Source organism: Trachemys scripta, chromosome 20, assembly GCF_013100865.1.
Source record: "Trachemys scripta elegans isolate TJP31775 chromosome 20, CAS_Tse_1.0, whole genome shotgun sequence".
Classification (NCBI taxonomy): domain Eukaryota; kingdom Metazoa; phylum Chordata; order Testudines; family Emydidae; genus Trachemys; species Trachemys scripta.
Genome location: NC_048317.1, coordinates 16,368,455 through 16,387,172, shown reverse-complemented (window position 1 = coordinate 16,387,172; position 18,718 = coordinate 16,368,455). Strand labels below are relative to the sequence as shown.

The 18,718-nt window shown below is 49.3% G+C and overlaps 1 protein-coding gene across 1 annotated transcript; it reads right to left on the bottom strand.

The window, feature by feature from the left end:
* Window positions 1-1,157: 1,157 nt before the first annotated feature.
* EDN2 (endothelin 2) lies at window positions 1,158-7,296 on the bottom strand. Its single transcript, XM_034754309.1, has 5 exons — window positions 7,171-7,296; window positions 6,135-6,279; window positions 4,824-4,943; window positions 3,732-3,836; window positions 1,158-3,320 (listed from the first exon to the last, which is right to left on the bottom strand). The coding sequence occupies exons 1-4, from the start codon at window positions 7,232-7,234 to the stop codon at window positions 3,794-3,796; spliced, it is 372 nt and encodes a 123-aa protein (XP_034610200.1). The 5' UTR covers window positions 7,235-7,296; the 3' UTR covers window positions 1,158-3,320; window positions 3,732-3,793.
* Window positions 7,297-18,718: the final 11,422 nt, after the last annotated feature.

Below are 18,718 nucleotides of genomic sequence, written 5' to 3'. Positions count from 1 at the left end.
GAAAGGGGCAGGTTTCATTCCCATTGGGGATGGGGAAGCAATCCCATTCTCAACCTGCCTAGGATCATACTTCTTCTATGATAAAAGAAAGACAAATAAAGGCTGGGCCTGACAAAGACTGCCACAAAAGACATTCCGAGTGATGTGGAAATCATTCCAGAGGAACAAATGAAAGAAACCATGGAAACTTCAGCTTCCTCATTCAGTAACCCTGACATCAGCAATAGACACAGGCAGCTACAGCAAGTGGACAACCTTTTTTAATTTGGAGGTTTTCGGGGAGAAGGCTGAATGAGTGATGGGAGAGTCCTGCTTGGGGGCGGGGTCCATCTCAGTGAAAAGTGGACAGGACAGGCCTGTCCACTTGCAAAAAAAATGGGAGTGCCCTAGCCCCTGCAGCATTGGCCTGAGGTCCCAGACCCAGGGGAAGGAAAGCACAGCAGGAGGGGACCTGGGGACGGAGTGTGGGCAGGGCAATACAGGCTGTTGCGGGACCCGGGGTAGGGGGGTGCGTCAGCCTTTGATACCTGCTGCCCATGCACTTTGGGTTGGTTTCACACTCTGGCACACTATTAGTGCTAGTTGGTATGTTTTATTACCTATAACCTGTCCTCTGTCTGCACATCTACAGATGAGAGGAGGGAGAGTGTTAGTTCTTCTGGTCTCACTAACACCCCATCCATGTTCATAGCATTTGTCAAGATAATTGATGGCCTCAAGTTCTGTTCACAGTCCCATCACTGTAACAGGAGATCAGAGTCTAGACCCTTGCTTCCAGGAATTCTGGCTCTTGCACCCAGCCCAGTGCAAGCCTTGGATGGTTGTGACTGTGTTAGAATCTAGTCCACAGCAACATTCCCGACAGCCACCAGCCAGAGGAGGGCCAATTATATTGGAACCAGCCCAGGCTTTTAAAGTCTCAGCTAAATGGGGCCCACCCTGAACTGAAACTTGTCCCATGAGCTTTGGTAAGACCAAAACCCACCCCTTAATTCCTGCCCATCTCAATAATCTCATTCATTTCTCTGTTCCAAGACTTTGGGAAACTAATCCAGTGGTCTTCTGACCACACCCACATCTTTCCCACCCTTCACCGGCTACTCAGTTTGGGTGGAGGTGGGAGGGGAAGGTAGAGAAGAAATCAGAAATGTCACCTTTTGCATCATTTATTACAAATTAAAGTTTACATATTTGCAAATTACTGTCTAAAAATAGGTTAAAATAAATATACTGAAATGTTGGGATGCTGCACACAGCGGGTGCATGCTATAAATTACTCCCTTCCAAGAAGGAACATTACACAAAAAGAGAGACACACAGAACAATTTCGACCAGTAGTTTGATTTTAAATTACACAACTCAAAACTTAAACTTAAACAGTGTGCAAAGTTTCCTTTCAACCAGGAATTTATCAAATCCTGTCAGGATGATTTAAACCTTCAGAAGGGAGGGGAAAAAAAACAAAACAAAACAAAAAACATGCTTTTTCTCTCCAGCTCTAGACACCAGATGATTTGTGTCTCTAATGTTCTACATATGATACATGAATTAGCTGGTCTCATTGTTCTATTTCTCAAAACAAAACCGAGGCAGTGTTTTGTATGTCCAATGGGACTAGACTACAACAAGGAGATGGTTCCGTCCACCAACAGCCTTTTTAAGTTCTCATGTGGAGTACTGAGAAAACAGCCAGGGTTGAAGTTACAGGAGTGTTGGTGTAGCTGCACTAACTGGATGAATATTTTGCAGCCAGGCTCTGCAACACAAGTTGTACGCTGGGAAATCGAAGAGCATTTGTGATACAAGCCCAACTGCCCCCTACCCCCTTGACATTTCATCAGTCTGGCAAGAGGATCTTCCAGAGCATGCACCCAGAGTTCTTCAGTGGAATTCCTCCTGGAGGGCCAGTGGAATTAACACACTCCAGGACTGTATGTGGCCATGATCCTGGTTTTTGTCTAAGCCCATCCCTCTTGAACGAAGCCCGACTGGCAATGACAGCTCTTCCAAATGCAGAGAGGTACTGCACTCCCATCTCAATGGGCTTTCACTTCACATCTTTGACAGCCATCTGCTCCCTGGCTAATCTACACTGTATCCAAGTTAAGGGGATCTACCTTTCCCATGAGCCATGCATGGCAGGTCATCACCATTTGTCCCTTTCAGACCGTCACTAAGTGAAGCAGCAAGCAATTGCTACTTCCCCACTACCTCTCTTCACTGCCCCCAGCTTCTCCTTTAATGGAGTGTTCTGTGCAGATCACCAAGCTGGGAGGGCCAAGTTACAATGTTCTACCCAGCTAATTACAGGTCTAAGGACACGAGACAGCATTCACACCTCCGCACTTGTTGGGACTAGTAGTTTGGCTCCGAGTTTCCCCCTCCCCATGTAACTAATGTGACCTGCAACACTCCCATCAGCAATAGAGGAGACAATAAAGGAAATGCAGCTCTGCCCAAGTTTCCCCACCCACTTGCTGCAGAGCCGGATGTGCAGGGCTTGGCTTTAACACAGGTTCAGAGTGAAACCGGCTATTCTCGGTCTACACTCATGGAGAAGGGACCTCAAGCAAATGGCTTCGCAAGAGAAAGCCAGAGCCTGGTTAGCTACACCATAGTACAATGGGAATCCAATTTAATGCACATCGGATTGTCTTTGACAGGGCAGTAAAGAGGAAAAAGTGCTAAGATGACAAGCCCAAGGAGGCAACAGCTCCAATCAGTCGGTGTCTACGATGACCAGCCAAACCAAGTTTAAAAGCCGCTGAGCTGGACCCTGTTCAAACCTGGGTCAAGACACAGTAGACCAGGCCTCCAATACAGGATTGTTTTGGTGCTGCCAAGTTCAGAATTGAACATGGCTTTTTCTATGCCTAAGTGCATGGATTGCAGAGACAGTGCTGACCACGGTCAGAATACAGTGTGGAATCTAGCTGGTATTGGACTAAACCCCGTCCTGATCCAACAGGCTAGATCACACCTTCCCAATGTGTCCATGACCACATACAAGGAGATCCTGTTTTCCCTTTACAGCAGTCTCTGGAGTGCTGGGTCTTTCAGCAGGATTGCTGCCTCCTCTGTTTCTTCTACTTCTCCTGCTTTTCCATTTGGCCCATGCTTTTCCTGCCTGGTCTTTCCTTCTTCTCTTTCAGGCACCCATGGCAAGAGCCAGGGGCATCCACCAGGACTCCAAATTATTCCAGGAAACAGGATTTTTACCCATTCCGGATCTTTTTCTTCCAGGCAAGGCTGCTGGTTGAACATTCCTCTGAGAGCAGTGCTACCATCCAGGGAGCTGGGCATTAGAGACAGCAAAGTCCCTGTAAACAAAAGAGATCAAACACTCAGAAACTCATCTGTTACCCTCCTCACATCCAGGGACAGCCAGTGTCCTTTGATCTTGACAGGATGTCTGCCAAGTTGTTTTGCATGGCAGAAGATGGGAAAGTCCTGAGAATCATGACCTGCACAATACTACCATCCTGCACTGGTGAGTGGGAGGTGGGCAAAGGGGTTTCCTTCACCCCTCTAGTCTCCTAGTCTAGGTTTAGTGTCAGTTATCAGAAGTTTTCAGCATCCCCTGACTGGAAAAGCTGACATTTGAGTAAAATCTAGTCTTGGAATCACAATCCTGTGGGATTTCACATGCTTATGGGGCAATTACTTTTGGGGAGCAGGGTGGCAAGGCCTTCTGTATTTCCGTTTAGATCCAGTTTAAATGGAATTCTTACCCTCAGGCTCTCAGAAGATCGGTTTGTGGATGCTTCAGGTCGCCATTGTGGAGACTCTTTATCTATACGCCACGGCTCGGTGGGAGCTTGAGGTTCCCAAGATACCTGAAAGTCAAGGCAACACAAGCATGTTAGCCCATGTGGAGTGGAAGGAGCACATCGCTCTATTAGAGGGTTGAAAGCGCTAACCCCCTGCCATTTCTGGCAGCCGCTTGCAGTGTCACTGTTGGCTCCCTTTCCTTTCAGATCCCACTCAGTAACCTGGACATATCTGTAGGCAGTTTTATTTCTGAGGATTTGTTAGATAGCAAATTAAAGACAGTGGCACTTTCTAGTACTTCGCAATTTAAACACATCCTTATACTGCTTTTAAGTTGTCCCACTTCAGACTAGAAGCCCACAATGACCACCTATAGTGCAGTCCACGCGTCCTGCAGCAGGCTCTATGCTTCTGCACATTGGCTGCTAGCACACATGTGTTTGCATCGCAGAATGGGCTGAGGGGAGAGTGAATATTTAGATCTAGATTTCCCCCAAGAGAAGCTAGCAGAAAAACAAGCAGCTTTTTAAATCTAGATCTAGCTCAGAGGCAAGAAAAGCCGGTGCCCCTCCAATGGGCAACTTTCATTCTCTTCCCCTGCAACACACCAGAAGGAAGCTACTGCCCCTAGGAGTGTGAGGCTCTGGATAACCCTCCCGTGCGCCTCACGGTGGTTCTGCTCACCCCCTCCCATGGGATCGGCATCACCCCACCACTACACAAGCCAGCACTTCCTCACATGTGCTGCCACCACAGCGACAGAGGTAACATTGTTTTCTACCAAGCAGTAAGGAGACTATTGTATGAACAGAAACGTGCTCGTGACCCTTTGCCAGGGCTTCTCCGGGAGGGTGTAAAAGCCACTAGACAAGTTCCAGATGCTTCCAGAGAACAGTGCAGCCATCAGGGAGTCTAAGGAATTAGTCCATCTCCTCACTCGGAGCCTGGACTCTCAACCACTCCTTTGCAGAGCACCCCTTGACCAGCAGTGGGATAGAAGGGGGGGTAATCAGCCCTTTCCCAGACCCGTCCCAGGGACCTGTTGGGCTTACCAAGGCTTTGCCTGGCAGAAGGTAGCACAGATGCTGTCCTTGGAGTGCGAGCACTCACACCTGTTCAGCGATCTCTTGCGACGCCTTGGCGGGCTTCCCAAGCCATAGGGAGCAGTTTGTCTGTTAAAACAAAAGAAATCAAATAAGCAATGCAGGCTTGGGAGGCAGCCAAGCCATAAAACAAAAAACAAAAAACACGCCATCTGTAGACACAAGGTGAAGAGACCAATGATATTTCTAAAGCCTATAAAATCCAGTTCTTGCCTCCCACCCACCACTTTTCCTCCCACCACCCTTACCGGTAGCCTGGACCAGCATCAGCCAGCAAGTACTGGACTGCAAGTGGAGTTTTATCCTCCTTGAAACCGCTCAGAAACACAGGGAAACATTCCCATGCAACAGTGATTATTCAGCAGGCAGACCAAGTTTAACAGCAGAAGCAGTTCAGCTTCCTTCCATCCGGCTCTGAGTTTCCAGTGCCCAGTTTGCCAAGCAGCAAGAGGCTCTCCTTCCCACAAACACACACAACAGTGTTGTATGCACAGGACATGTTACAAGTTAAAATGTCTTCGGGCTCTAACAGGTTCTTCTGATCACAGCATACTTTTATAGCTGTTGACGTGTGTTCATTCCCTTTCCATTTTTGATCACAATCCACCCCCACCACCTCCAAACTCCTCCCAGAGTTTGGGAATGGCAGAGACTGCAGCTATTTTCAGAGCAAGTTGTTACTAATGATTCTACATTAGCAGGCATAATTATAACCACACCTGAATGAGAACGTCTGTTGGGACTGGAGAGAAAGGTGGCAGCCCCGGGTCTGAAAAGAGCTCTGCGTCCCAGCTACAGGTTCTTAATGACAAGCCCCATTAGAAATATTGGCATCTTAAAACGAGTGTTTGGAGTAACAGATGTAAAAGAAAAGAAGTGTGTGGCAAGTTGGAATTGCCACATTTTAATTTTTTTATGGTGGCAATTTGAAGGTTTTTTTAGTATAAATACTATGGGGGGGGGAGGGGAATTACAATCACAAGGGGATTGACTTCCTGAGTTTTCATGCCATCTATTTGGTGACAACATGAAGCAAGCGGCTGTAATCCCTAGAGGAAACAGGAGTGGTCCTTTTCTGTTGTTCCTATTTGCACTGTTATCTGCAACAGGTGACACACAAACTGGGATTCATTCTATCCCCAGCTCACCGCCCCCAACCTTGGCCAACAACTACCAGCCAGAGAAATCCCTGCTTTTAGATCAATCATTTACTTATTAATTATCAGCAACATTCTCTGGAATAGCTACGCACATGCTCACCCTGGGGTGTTGACCCAGATAATATCCAGGTGACAGAAGTAAATGCACTCCTTGTCCTGCCAGCTGTTGCAGGAACATCTCTTTGTCCTGGGGTGCCTGCTGCTGGCTGCAGCTAGGTGGGACTCAAGGGGAGGACGGCCCATACCTGCAGCGGAGGGAAGAAAAATGGATCAGTCATGCTATAGGTTTAAGAGCTCTGGAATGCACAATGGTATGTAAACGCTGCAATTACACCTCTATCAGGGATTAAGTTGATTTCAATTTCCAGGGCAGTTTTACAGTAGGTGCAGCCTTGCTGATTAGGCAGTACGATCATAAAAGCACTTGCATAACTCAGCAGGGGAGTTTGCTAGAAAACCTGGAGCGACCAGGTATTGTAAAGGTAAAGTGGCACTGCTAGGACACCTTTTGCTTTTTCTGGCAATCCCAGGCAGTGTAACTCGCTGGCAAATTGCACGTTATTTATCTGCCCACAAACAAAAACACTGAGAGGCAGCTATCTTCCTGCACATGCCTTCAACGCATGGTTGCGGGCTACATGTTTATTTATTTTTTTCTGTCTTGGCTTCTTATCAAGCTAGGACTGCAATCTGCATGTGCAAGTTCTCCGTGCCAGGCGCTAAAGCGGGCACTATTCCGTGTCACTAGTGCACACAAGCAAACAGATTTCAATCCAAGGGAGGAAATGGTGCAAATGCAACGTGCAGGCTGATCGCCTAAGAAACAGGGTCTGGGGTGGACAATTGCAAGGGGGTTAGCAAGAGTCTGCCCCCTCTCCCATGCGGCCCTAACGCCTAGCTCCGCGGAGGAGCAGAGAGCGGTTACACAGGCAGCGAAGGGGATCTGCTCTGGTGACGTGAAACTTCGTGCTGCTCCGGCAAGCAGCTGGCAGGCTCAGAGTCTGAGCCAGGAGGACGCATCCCCAGCACACCTGCCCGCAGGTGCCACTTTCCTCTGCAGTGGCATCTTCCAAAACCCAGCGCAACAAGGAAATCCCCCTTTAAAAAGCGTGCAAGGAAAACAGGAGGGGGCTCACCTTCTCCCAGCAGGATGCAAAGGGTGATGGCGAGAGACCAGTAGCCTGCGGGGCGGGTTACCATGGTGGCTAGGTTCAGCCTGGACCAGGAGGGGACGCTGAGCGCTGCCTTTCCCCAGACCGGCCAGTAGCTCTCCTGGAGCTGGAGCCGCACCGGGCAGGTGCTTTATAGCGCCGCCGCGTCACGGCCCGGACCCGCCCCCCAGCATGGGACGGGGGCCGATGAAAACAAAACCAGAAACTAGGCGGCGAGCCAGCGGCGGCAGCCCGGCCCCCCAACCCCCGCGGGACACGGCGCCGGGCCCGGCCCCGGGACCCCCAGCACCGCGGCCCGAGTGCGGCTGGCTCAGCCGGGGGGTCCCGCTCGGCCCCGGGGCCAGAGCGCACGTGGGGCTCGCTCTGCCCGCAGCGCTGTGCAGGGGACCGGGGGCAGGACTCCGGGGCTTTGCGCCCGGGCTGGTGGGGGAAAGGGGGCAGCCCGGCTCCCCCCCTTTGTGCAGCTCGGGGCGGGGAGCCGAGACAGGCCCCGGGGGGGCAGGAGAGCAGATTACAGGTACGCCAAGGAGAGCCACCGGCGACACAGGGACCTGTTCAGTCAGGTCTTCAGGGAGCTGATTTGCATCCTTAATGAACTACAGACTGCGCCCGGCTTCGGGTGTGAAATCCCCTCACTGTGTGTGCGGGGAGGCCGGGGGGAGTCAGCCAGTCCGGGGGGGGGGGGGCGCCAGACTTTTGGGGTCTGAAATAAGCAGCGCCCCCCCCCCCCCCAAGAGACATGATAAATGAGCGTGCAAACCACAGACAAACACATGTGTGGGGAGGGGAATAAATTCCCTGGCTGTTGTTCAGTGTTCAGAGCCCGGAGACACAATCCGGTGACCCCCCCGGGTCTGGAGAAGGCCCGTGCTCTGGAACCGGTTGGCTGGAAGAGGGTTTTCATCTGTCATGACTTCACCTTTAGATCCTTTTGCATTGAGGCAAAGGCAGGTCTGATGGAGCCTCATTGTTTCATGATGCTGTAATCCCAGGGGAAGGACAGAGGCAGCCTGCCGAGGTGGCCAGCAGGTGGAGCCGAACTGGAGCAATCGGGAAAGAGACAGTCCCATAACTGAGCAAAACACATCGGTGGCCACCCAGCTAGCAGACAGCCCCTGGCCCTCACTAAGAGCAGCAGAAGGGCTTTGCTTTGCTTTGCTAAAGCACAGTTTCCTCTAGTCACATCCATGGCTGAGGTCTCAGAGACCGGGCGCTATTATCATGCCTGGTTTGCAGCCAGGAAATCGAGGCACAGAAGTCGCACCAGGAGGTTGTGACAGAGCCAGGACTAGAACCCAGCTGTCCTCCATCACAGCTAAGCCAGCCCGCCTCCTAGAGAGAGCATTCCAGTTCTGCTGCAAAAGCTCAAACCCCCTAATGCTTGAGCCAAAGGCAAATCTCTTGTGTGAGCAGTACTGGGGATAGGACACTGCTGAGCTGGTCTGACTCTGTCCAGAAGGCAGTGGTGCACACACACACACACATGCGTCAATAGATAAGAATGTTTATTAATGAGGGCAGGATTTCCTCTCCTAGCAATACTGGCTGTACTACCAGCAAAAGAGGACATGGAAGAAGAGAGAGACGTTTACAGCATAGTAGGAGAGCAGCTGAGGGGTCTGGCAAAATCAGGTGTAAGGAAGCAAGGCTGTGACCGTGAATCCACTAGATGATCTCTGTGTTACCTTAAGTGTTTCCCCAGGAATTGAAATGAGAAGAGGGTCTTTGAAATTACAGGGAGGGTTGGAAAACAACTAAATTGGCAACACTGACCACTAGGGAGTCTGGGGGAGTTCGGGGGGGTGGGGGGTGCGTACACCTCCTGTGCCACAGACACATCAGGCAGTTTCTCCATTGATTATGGTTGCTCACTAGTTGTGGTATTTCTTCACAGGTGATGCCAGCGCAATCAATATCCTCTGTCACAGTCTTCTAACAGTCCTTCCTTGGCCTCCCTCACTTTCTCTTTCCTCCCTTGGGTACCCAATTCAGTGCAGTTCCTGTTTTTTAAATGAAGGTTCATCCTAACATGAATTTCAGACGCTTCACATGGCCAAGTGAGCACCTGGGAAAAGCTTGTTAAAGCCACCTTCAATGAACACTTTTTTTACAGCGGACTTAACAAGCTTATGGTCCATATAGACCAAGAACAGCCTGGTAAATATGTGTTAGGCCGCACTATGTTTTTAAAAAAATATGGGCCCAGCCCACAGAGTTATTCTTCTTTTCCTGGTAGAGACATGACCTGCAGGACACGCCAACCAGCTACAGCACTTCCCAAGGGATACAAATCACATTCATTCTCATGGGTCAAAAGAGTTTTAGACTCTCTCATAAAACCCAGCCGAAAACAAGGTGGAAAGAGCAAGCAACTCCTCATCAAACTGTGAGCCTGAGAGCAGCTGAGAGATGAGCAGCCTATAGACACAAGCTGGGAACGAGGCTGGCCCCAAACTCCCTTTAACTAAAGTTTCCTTAGTCTTGGGCAGAAGGCTAGAAAAAAGGCAAGGCCCTTGAAATGGGAAATAACTGATTTGATAGAAGAGGACGATGTCTTAAAAACAACCCGAAGTCCTTTCCAACCCTTGCTGAGGCGTATGTCTACACTGCAATTGGGGGCCCGCAGCTGGCCTGTGCCAGCTGACACAGGCTCACAGGGCTCCGGCTAGGGCTGTTTTTAATTGCGGTGTAGATGTTCGGGGTTGGGCTGCAGCCTGAGCTCTGGGACCCTCCCACATCCCAGGGTCCGAGAGTCTGGGTTCCAGCATGAGCCCGAACATCGATACCGCCGTTACATGGCCCCTTAGCCCGAGCCCCATGAGCCCATGTCAGCTGGCCAGCCATGGCTTTTTAGCTGCAGTGTAGACATACCCAGAGAGGGATTGGATCCACTTCAAGGACCAAGCTCCCTGTGAGTCCAATGGTCTGATTCAGTGTAGCAGCATCCTGGGCACCCAGATCTTGATGTGCAGGGAGGTGCTGGGAACAGGAGTAAGCCTCGAAACGAGCTATGATCCCTCTGGGCATTTGGAAGAGGCTACCTGGCAGTCCTGCTAATCTAGGGAGTTCTCCAGGAAGGCATTTTTTTAAGTTTCTCAGGAAGGGAGTGCAACCTTTTCCCTGTTTGCTCAAGCTATTTAGGTTTTGATTGTATCACTGTCATGAATCGACACAAGCTGCTGTCAATGTGGTGAACCAGCGCAGCCTTGTGTAAAATGTAACAAGCACTAAAAATCATTGTGAAGAGCCCCAAGGAAAAGGGAGGAAAGCGAAGAGTCTGTCAAGAAGGAGAGCTGTTTGGAGTGGAATTTGTGTGAGCATTAACTCCTGCTAATTGTGGTAAGATATTTCCAAGAGGCAGAAGGAGTTTAATTGACTTAGCAAGCTTAAAATGTACTGTCACTGAACAACAGCGAGAAGAAAATTTTTCATGGGAAATGAACACAAAAGGAACACGAACAAAGCAGGAACAGAGTTAGACTTAAATTCAAATGAATAGTCCTGGGAAAACAGAACATTATTCACCTAGAAGCAGAGACCAAGTACGTGGTGCAGGATAGAACAGGGCTGTTTTAAGAGAGGTGTCGTCTACTGCGTTGGGGATGAAAGGAGATCACAGATGAGGATGGAGGGCAGAGGAAGATTGTACAGTCGGTGGCAGAGGAAAGGACAAAGTGGCTGAGAAGGTAGCCAGGTGGACAGGGAGGAGGGACTGCTCAGCAGCTGACATCAATGTTAGTGAAAACAGAGAGAAAAAATAACGAAAAAACAAAGAGAGGAGTGTAAGAGAAAACTCCAAGATGTAAAGCAAAGACGTTGAAAGTCCTACAGAGGTAAAGGAGGGAAGTTTCTAAGACATCTAATCTTACACAAATGCAATAATCATTCTAAAGACAATAAGGAAACATAATAGCAGCATTAAATGTAACTCACCGGATTATAATTCCAGTATTGCATAATAGCAGAGTGATGCCATGGCTGGGATAGTATGAGGTATTCAGGCTACGGACTAGAACCTAGATGACCTAATAAGTCTTTCCTGGCTCTAATTTCCATGATCCTCTGATTCTGATCACTGTACTATGAAATGAGATATTCTCGAAATGGAGACGGTAAAGCAGGGATGCCAGCACGCTGCAGGGATGTTAAGTTATCCACATGCAAAAAAGGCTACAGGGATGATGTCAGCACTGTTTGGAAGAGAGGCGCTTTAAGGTACGGAAAACTCAGAAGAGAACAGTAGATGCTACAGGCATCTGTGTGAAATACCAGACAGAGCCAGGAACTGGAGGCTTACAAAGGTTCAATTACCAAAGGAATCAGCAGAGGATTCCTTTACGCCAAGAGCCAGGCTGTCACTTGGGAGGAAGGATAGCCTAGTGGTTATATTGTTACCCTGGGATTCAGGAGGCCTAGAGAGTCAGTGCCCTGCTTTGCTACAGATGTCTTATGTGATTGCAGGTTGGTCACTAAGGGCTAGCTTTTTAGATGCCTAAAGAATGAGAACTAATGGCTTTCTTTGACCCCCAAATACAGAAACACTTACATTTCTGCTTCCTGTATGGCCCCTGTTCCATGGGTGAATCCCATGCCAATCCCACCAGCACCCAAATCACTAAGAGGAGCAATGGAAAGGAGTCGGAGGGAATGCGTCTAAACAAAGCCACCAGCAAAACTGCTCCTGGGTCCTAAATTCATGACTGGCTTGCACCAGACTTTGGCTTCTGCCTCCTGCCTCTGGCTTGCACCAGACTTCGGCTCCTGTTGTTTTTCTTTTCCCTTCTGGTAACAGGAGAACATTTCCCCACCTTGTTGAAAGAAGTTTCAGGCAGACATGATGAAAGGGACAAAGTGTTTTAAGAAAAGGGACACACCGCGCAGCTCTCATGAAATGTCATACCCAGAAGCAAGAGGGAACAAACAGGAAAACAGTTTAACCATTGAGAGGAAGGGATGCTGGCATGTGCTTGGAACTCGCAGGAACAATGGGATGATGTAACTGTGCAGAATTCTCCAAGATGGATGGAAACACATAGCCAAAGCACTTGCCTTTAGGTACAATAGCAAAACTTTTCCACAGTCGGCTTCCCCCCACCGAAGTCCTGTTCGAAGGCAGCACAGGAAGGGACACAACATCACATTTCCTTTTGGAGAAGCCCCAGAGCTACATCGTCAGCAGTTGTAAATCGGTGCTGTTCTGTAGACATCCGTGGAGCTACGCCAGTTACAACAGCTGAGGGTCTGGCTCCTTATATTCCACACTGTCTGTGAAGCAGCTCACAATGCCTGTGTCGCGTTTCCTGCTGTATATTTGTCAGGGTAAATGGTCAGAGATGCCATTCCTCCTCTAGGGGGTTGATCCTGCACTGAGCAGATGCAGGGCTTTGCACATGTAGGTTCAAAGATGCTGAGCATGGCAGGGATGACCCCAATCCTGTATGAACAAGAGTGCAGATGGGTAGCTGCCAAGTGACTACTACCTGGTATTAGGACTGAAGGAGGGGAGGATGTAGCTACGGGTAAGTCTCTGCTACAGCGCTGCAGCTGGGCCACTCTAGTGTCGCAGTGTACATGCTGCCTATATCGACAGAAAAGGGGTTTCCATCAGTGTAGTTAATGAATCTCCCCAGGTGGAAGAATTCTTCCATCGATCTAGCTGCGTCTACGGTGCAGGTTTGGTCAACCTAACTATGTCGCATAGGGCATGAAATTTTTCACAGCTGTATGCATTGTAACTAGCTCAACCTACGTTTTAGGTGTAGACCAGGCCTCGGTGTGCTTAGCCCCTTGACTCCTCAGATACACCTGTTCTCCACCTCCTACCCTGCAGGTTTGCAATGGGCATGCTGGGCACTTCAGGCCTGCTAGTGTTCCATGCAGAGGGCTGCGCTTCCCCTTGCACCCACATGCAGCCTCCGCTTGCCCTTGCAGTGGAGCGCAGTAACTTTCTGCCCCTTGCCACACACTACAAAAGGCTAAGAAGTGTCAAGACCTACGTGCTCGTTAGCCTCAGAGGCAAAGAACTTATTTGTCTTCTGCACAATGTGTTTTCCTGTGGTTTGCAATACCAGCTACTAAACACAGCGTGAGGCGACGTTTACATACATCTGCAGCGTCAAGATCTTTGCCTGGTTTCCCCCCTCTGGGAATCTGGGGAAAGGAATCCCTGTGCCTTTAGACAGGCCGGGGGGAGCTGACACCCCTTGAGTTCTAGCCCTGATCTGCCACTGACTGGTTGAGTGGCCTTGCACCAGATGCTTGGCCTCTCTATGCTGTGATTTCCCCATCAGTCACGATAGGGGTGATATTTACCTCAGATATTGTCAGGATTAATTTGCTCCGTGTTGTACAGCACTCTGAGGAGGCAAGACGCTGTAGAAGGGATGAGTCGTGCTTGTGGGATAGTCGAGCGCTTTTCTGGTTGAGAATTTCAGTTGGCAGCTAATGCCTGATGGCTAATAAAGAAAACACCAATAGAAGGGTGGCCCCATTGTTCATTTTAACCCCCTCCACTCATGTCAAGCACCTGTCAGGGATGGCCCTGCATCAGTGCAGGGGGTTGGACTAGAGGACCTCTCGGTGTCCCTTCCAGCCCTACAGTTCTAAGATTCTGTGTCCAAGGTCTTAGTGGTAATTTGAACAAGAGACACATTTTCTCCGGGGGGTAACCGGAGTTATACCAATGCTGGACTTGGCTCTGGATGTCATTGGAAAGAATGGGGCACATATGGTGCAATGGGGCAGCCTGGCAGCACTAGGGAACTGCATTTCCCGGACAGGCCTGGTACACTATGTGCTTCAGCATTCAAAGAGCTGAAGGGCTGGAATTTAAGTAACTGTTAATGAAAACCCAGGTCCGGGAAAAGATGTAAATTAGAAGTGGGAGGAAAGGAGCATTGAATGGCTGGAGGACTATGAAATCTACTAGATTATCTCTGTGGGGTACGTCTAAGAGGTTTATCAGCCTGTTATATCAGTGATAGTTAGTTAATTAGTTATTTAATAAAGGGAAACTAGCGCCTTTTGCCTCTAGGCCACAAGTTCAAATCCAACCAGGAAGATACTGGGCAAAAACTGGCCATTTGGTACCTTTTGTGAAACATCCATCCTTAATGCTAACAAATTCTGGAAGGGATATTAAACCGTGTGCATCAGGGCTTAACCCAGTATTTGACTGTTAGAGATTGGGATGAGACCTAGGATGAGTGGAGGGAGCAGATCATCCTACCCTACATCATCTACTGCTGGGTTCTTACACATTCCTCTGAAGCATATGGTGCTGGCCACTGTCAGAGCCAGAATCCTGGGCTAGATGGACCTTGGATCTGATCCAGTCTGGCAAGTCCTGCGTTCCAGTCCACTGCCTATCAGTTATGTGACCACCCCCATGTGTGATCCCTAAGCTAGTGCTGCTATGAGCAACTTTCCCATTACAGCCCATTGGCCCATATTAGTGATGTGTCAAGTCTGGTAAACTATTGCCCTGGAGATTCCATCACATAATGATCTTTCATAACATCAGTTAAGAACCTGCTGGTTTGGTTTTTGAACCTCAATAATAAAGGGCCGTCTGATGATGCTGTTCCCCATTACAAAGACTCAGTGCAAGACAATGACCAGGGAGCCAGCTGTATCCACTGAGCCTGGAATGAAGCACCTATGAATGAAGCCCCAGACACAGAACCAGGTGAGTATCTGAGTGTCTGTTGTAGGGACAGTTTGTCAGTTTGACCGTGTGCGTGACTGTTTGAAAAGTGTGAATTGGGAGTGCTTTGTTCCAGGTGGGCCTGGCTGTTATAAAAAGGCAGTCAGCTGCGAACCAACGGAGCGGCTAACAGAGGGAGTTTGACTGGGAGTTCGCCTGGGGAGAGCCCACTGAGGCTTTCATCTTGCAGGCTGCTCTGAGTAGTTGCTGCAATAGCTGAGGAAGCCCTAGAGGGAAGGTAATATGGATGGTGAGCGATCAGCTGTTGTGACCTGCACAGGATGCGCCATGTTTGTCTTTCTTCCACAGGACAGAAGCGACTTTGTCTGTACAAAGTGCAAGCTGGTCTCCATATTGGAAGAGAAGGTCCAAGGTCTGGAGAAACAAGTATCAACCCTGCGTAGCATAAGAGAAAATGAAGATTTCCTGGACAAACGTCAGGATATACTTCTACGGGCACAGCGTTCTGAAGAATCAGAGCAGGCTGTGCAGCGGGGACAGAAGGACGGGTGAAGAAATTTGGCAGCATGTGACCTCCAGAAGAAGCAAGAGGAGCGTCCATGTACCAGCAATGCAGATACAGGTGAGCAACCGTTTTCATGTTCTCTCCACAGGCACTAATGCGGAGAGTGGACTAGATGATACATCTGAGGGAAGGGAGCAGAAGGAGACTCCACCGATTGGAAGGCATGAGATGTACTGTCCTAGGGATGGGGGTTCCACGACCACCGCTCCCAAGAGGAGGAGGAGGGTGGTGATGGTCGGGACTCCCTCCTCAGGGGGACTGAGTCATCTATCTGCCGTCCCGACCGGGAAAACCGAGAAGTCTGCTGCTTGCCAGGAGCTAGGATTCACGATGTGACGGAGAGACTGCCGAGACTCATCAAGCCCTCGGATCGCTACCCCTTCCTGCTTCTCCATGTGGGGACCAATGATACTGCCAAGAATGACCTTGAGCGGATCACTGGAGACTACGTGGCTCTGGGAAGAAGGATAAAGGAGTTTGAGGCGCAAGTGGTGTTCTCGTCCATCCTCCCTGTGCAGGGAAAAGGCCTGGGTAGAGATCGTCGAATCGTGGAAGTCAACGAATGGCTACGCAGGTGGTGTCGGAGAGAAGGCTTTGGATTCTTCGACCATGGGATGGTGTTCCAAGAAGGAGGAGTGCTAGGCAGAGACGGGCTCCACCTAACGAAGAGAGGGAAGAGCATCTTCGCAAGCAGGGTGGCTAACCAAGTGAGGAGGGCTTTAAACTAGGTTTACCAAGGGAAGGCAACCAAAGCCCTGAGGTAAGTGGGGAAGTGGGATACTGGGAGGAAGCACAAGCAGGTGCAAGAGGGGAGGATTCCTGCCTCATACTGAGAAAGCAGGACAATCAGCGAGTTATCTTAAGTGTCTATATACAAATGCAAGAAGCCTGGAAACAAGCAGGGAGAACTGGAAGTCCTGGTACAGTCAAGGAATTATGATGTGATTGGAACAACAGAGACTTGGTGGGATAATTCACATGACTGGAGTACTGTCATGGATGGATATAAACTGTTCAGGAAGGACAGGCAGGGCAGAAAATGTGGGGGAGTTGCATTGTATGAAAGAGAGCAGTATGACTGTTCATAGCTCCGTATGAAACTGCAGAAAAACTTGAGAGTCTCTGGATTAAGTTTAGAAGTGTGAGCAATAAGGGTCATGTCATAGTGGGAGTCTGCTATAGACCACCAGACCGGGGGATGAGGTGGACGAGGCTTTCTTCCGGCAACTAACAGAAGTTACTAGATCGCAGGCCCTGGTTCTCATGGGAGACTTCAATCACCCTGATACCTGCTGGGAGAGCAATACAGCAGTGCACAATCCAGGAAGTTTTTGGAAAGTGTAGGTAGGGTGACCAAATGTCCTGATTTTATAGGGACAGCCCGATTTTTGGGTCTTTTTCTTATATAGGCTTCTATTACCCCCAACCTCTGTCCCGATTTTTCACATTTGCTGTCTGGTCACCCTAAGTGTAGGGGACAATTTCCTGGTGCAAGTGCTGGAGGAGCCAACTAGGGGCAGAGCTCTTCTTGGCTTGCTGCTCACAAACAGGGAAGAATTAGGAGGGGAAGCAAAAGTGGATGGGAACCGCGGAGGCAGTGACCATGAGATGGTCGAGTTCAGGATCCTGACACAAGGAAGAAATGAGAGCAGCAGAATATAGACCCTGTACTTCAGAAAAGCAGACTTTGACTCCCTCAGGGAACTGATGGGCAGGATCCCCTGGGAGAATAACATGAGGGGCAAAGGAGTCCAGGAGAGCTGGCTGTATTTTAAAGAATCCTTATTGAGGTTGCAGGAACAAACCATCCCGATGTGTAGAAAGAATAGTAAATATGGCAGGCGACCAGTTTGGCTTAACAGTGAAATCCTTGCTGATCTTAAACACAAAAAAGAAGCTTATAGGAAGTGGAAAATTGGATAAATGACCAGGGAGGAGTATAAAATTATTGCTCAGGCATGCAGGAGTGAAATCAGGAAGGCCAAATCACACTTGGAGTTGCAGCTAGCGAGAGATGTTAAGAGTAATGAGAGGGGTTTTTGCAGGTATGTTAGCAACAAGAAGAAAGTCAAGGAACGTGTGGGCCCCTTACTGAAGGGAGGCAACCTAGTGACAGAGGATGTGGAAAAAGCTAATGTATTCAATGCTTTTTTTGCCTCTGTCTTCACGAACAAGGTCAGCTCTCAGACTGCTGCACTGGGCAGCACAGCATGGGGAGGAGGTGACCAGCCCTCTGTGGAAAAAGAAGTGTTTCAGGACTATTTAGAAAAACTGGATGAGCACAAGTCTATGGGGCCGGATGCGCTGCATCCGAGGATGCTAAAAGAGTTGGCGGATGTGATTGTGGAGCCATTGGCCATCATCTTTGGAAACTCATGGCGATCGGGGGAGGTCCCGGATGACTGAAAAAAGGCTAATGTAGTGCCCATCTTTAAAAAAGGGAACAAGGGGGATCCGGGGAACTACAGGCCAGTCAGCCTCACCTCAGTCCCTGGAAAAATCATGGAGCAGGTCCTCAAGGAATCAATTCTGAAGCACTTAGAGGAGAGGAAAGTGATCAGGAACAGTCAGCATGGATTCACCAAGGGCAAGTCATGCCTTACTAACCTAATTGCCTTCTATGAGGAGATAACTCGCTCTGTGGATGAGGGGGAAACAGTGGACATGTTATTCCTTGACTTTAGCAAAGCTTTTGATACGGTCTCCCACAGAATTGTTGCCATCAAGTTAAAGAAGTATGGGCTGGATGAATGGACTATAAGGTGAATAGAAAGCTGGCTAGATCGTCGGGCTCAACGGGTAGTGATCAATGGCTTCATATCTAGTTGGCAGCCGGTATCAAGTGTAGTGCCCCAAGGGTCAGTCCTGAGGCTGGGTTTGTTCAATATCTTCATTAATGATCTGGAGGATGGCGTGGACTGAACCCTCAACAAGTTTGCAGATGACACTAAACTGGGAGGAGTGGTAGATATGCTGGAGGGTAGGGATCGGATACAGAGGGACCTAGACAAATTAGAGGATTGGGCCAAAAAAAACCTGATGAGGTTCAACAAGGACAAATGCAGAGTCCTGCACTTAGGAGTGAAGAATCCCATGCACTGTTACAGACTAGGGACCGAATGGCTAGGTAGCAGTTCTGCAGAAAAGGACCTAGGGGTCACAGTGGATGAGGAGCTGGATATGAGTCAACAGTGTGCCCTTGTTGCCAAGAAAGCTAATGGCATTTTGGGCTGTATAAGTAGGGGCATTGCCAGCAGATCGAGGGACATGTTCATTCCCCT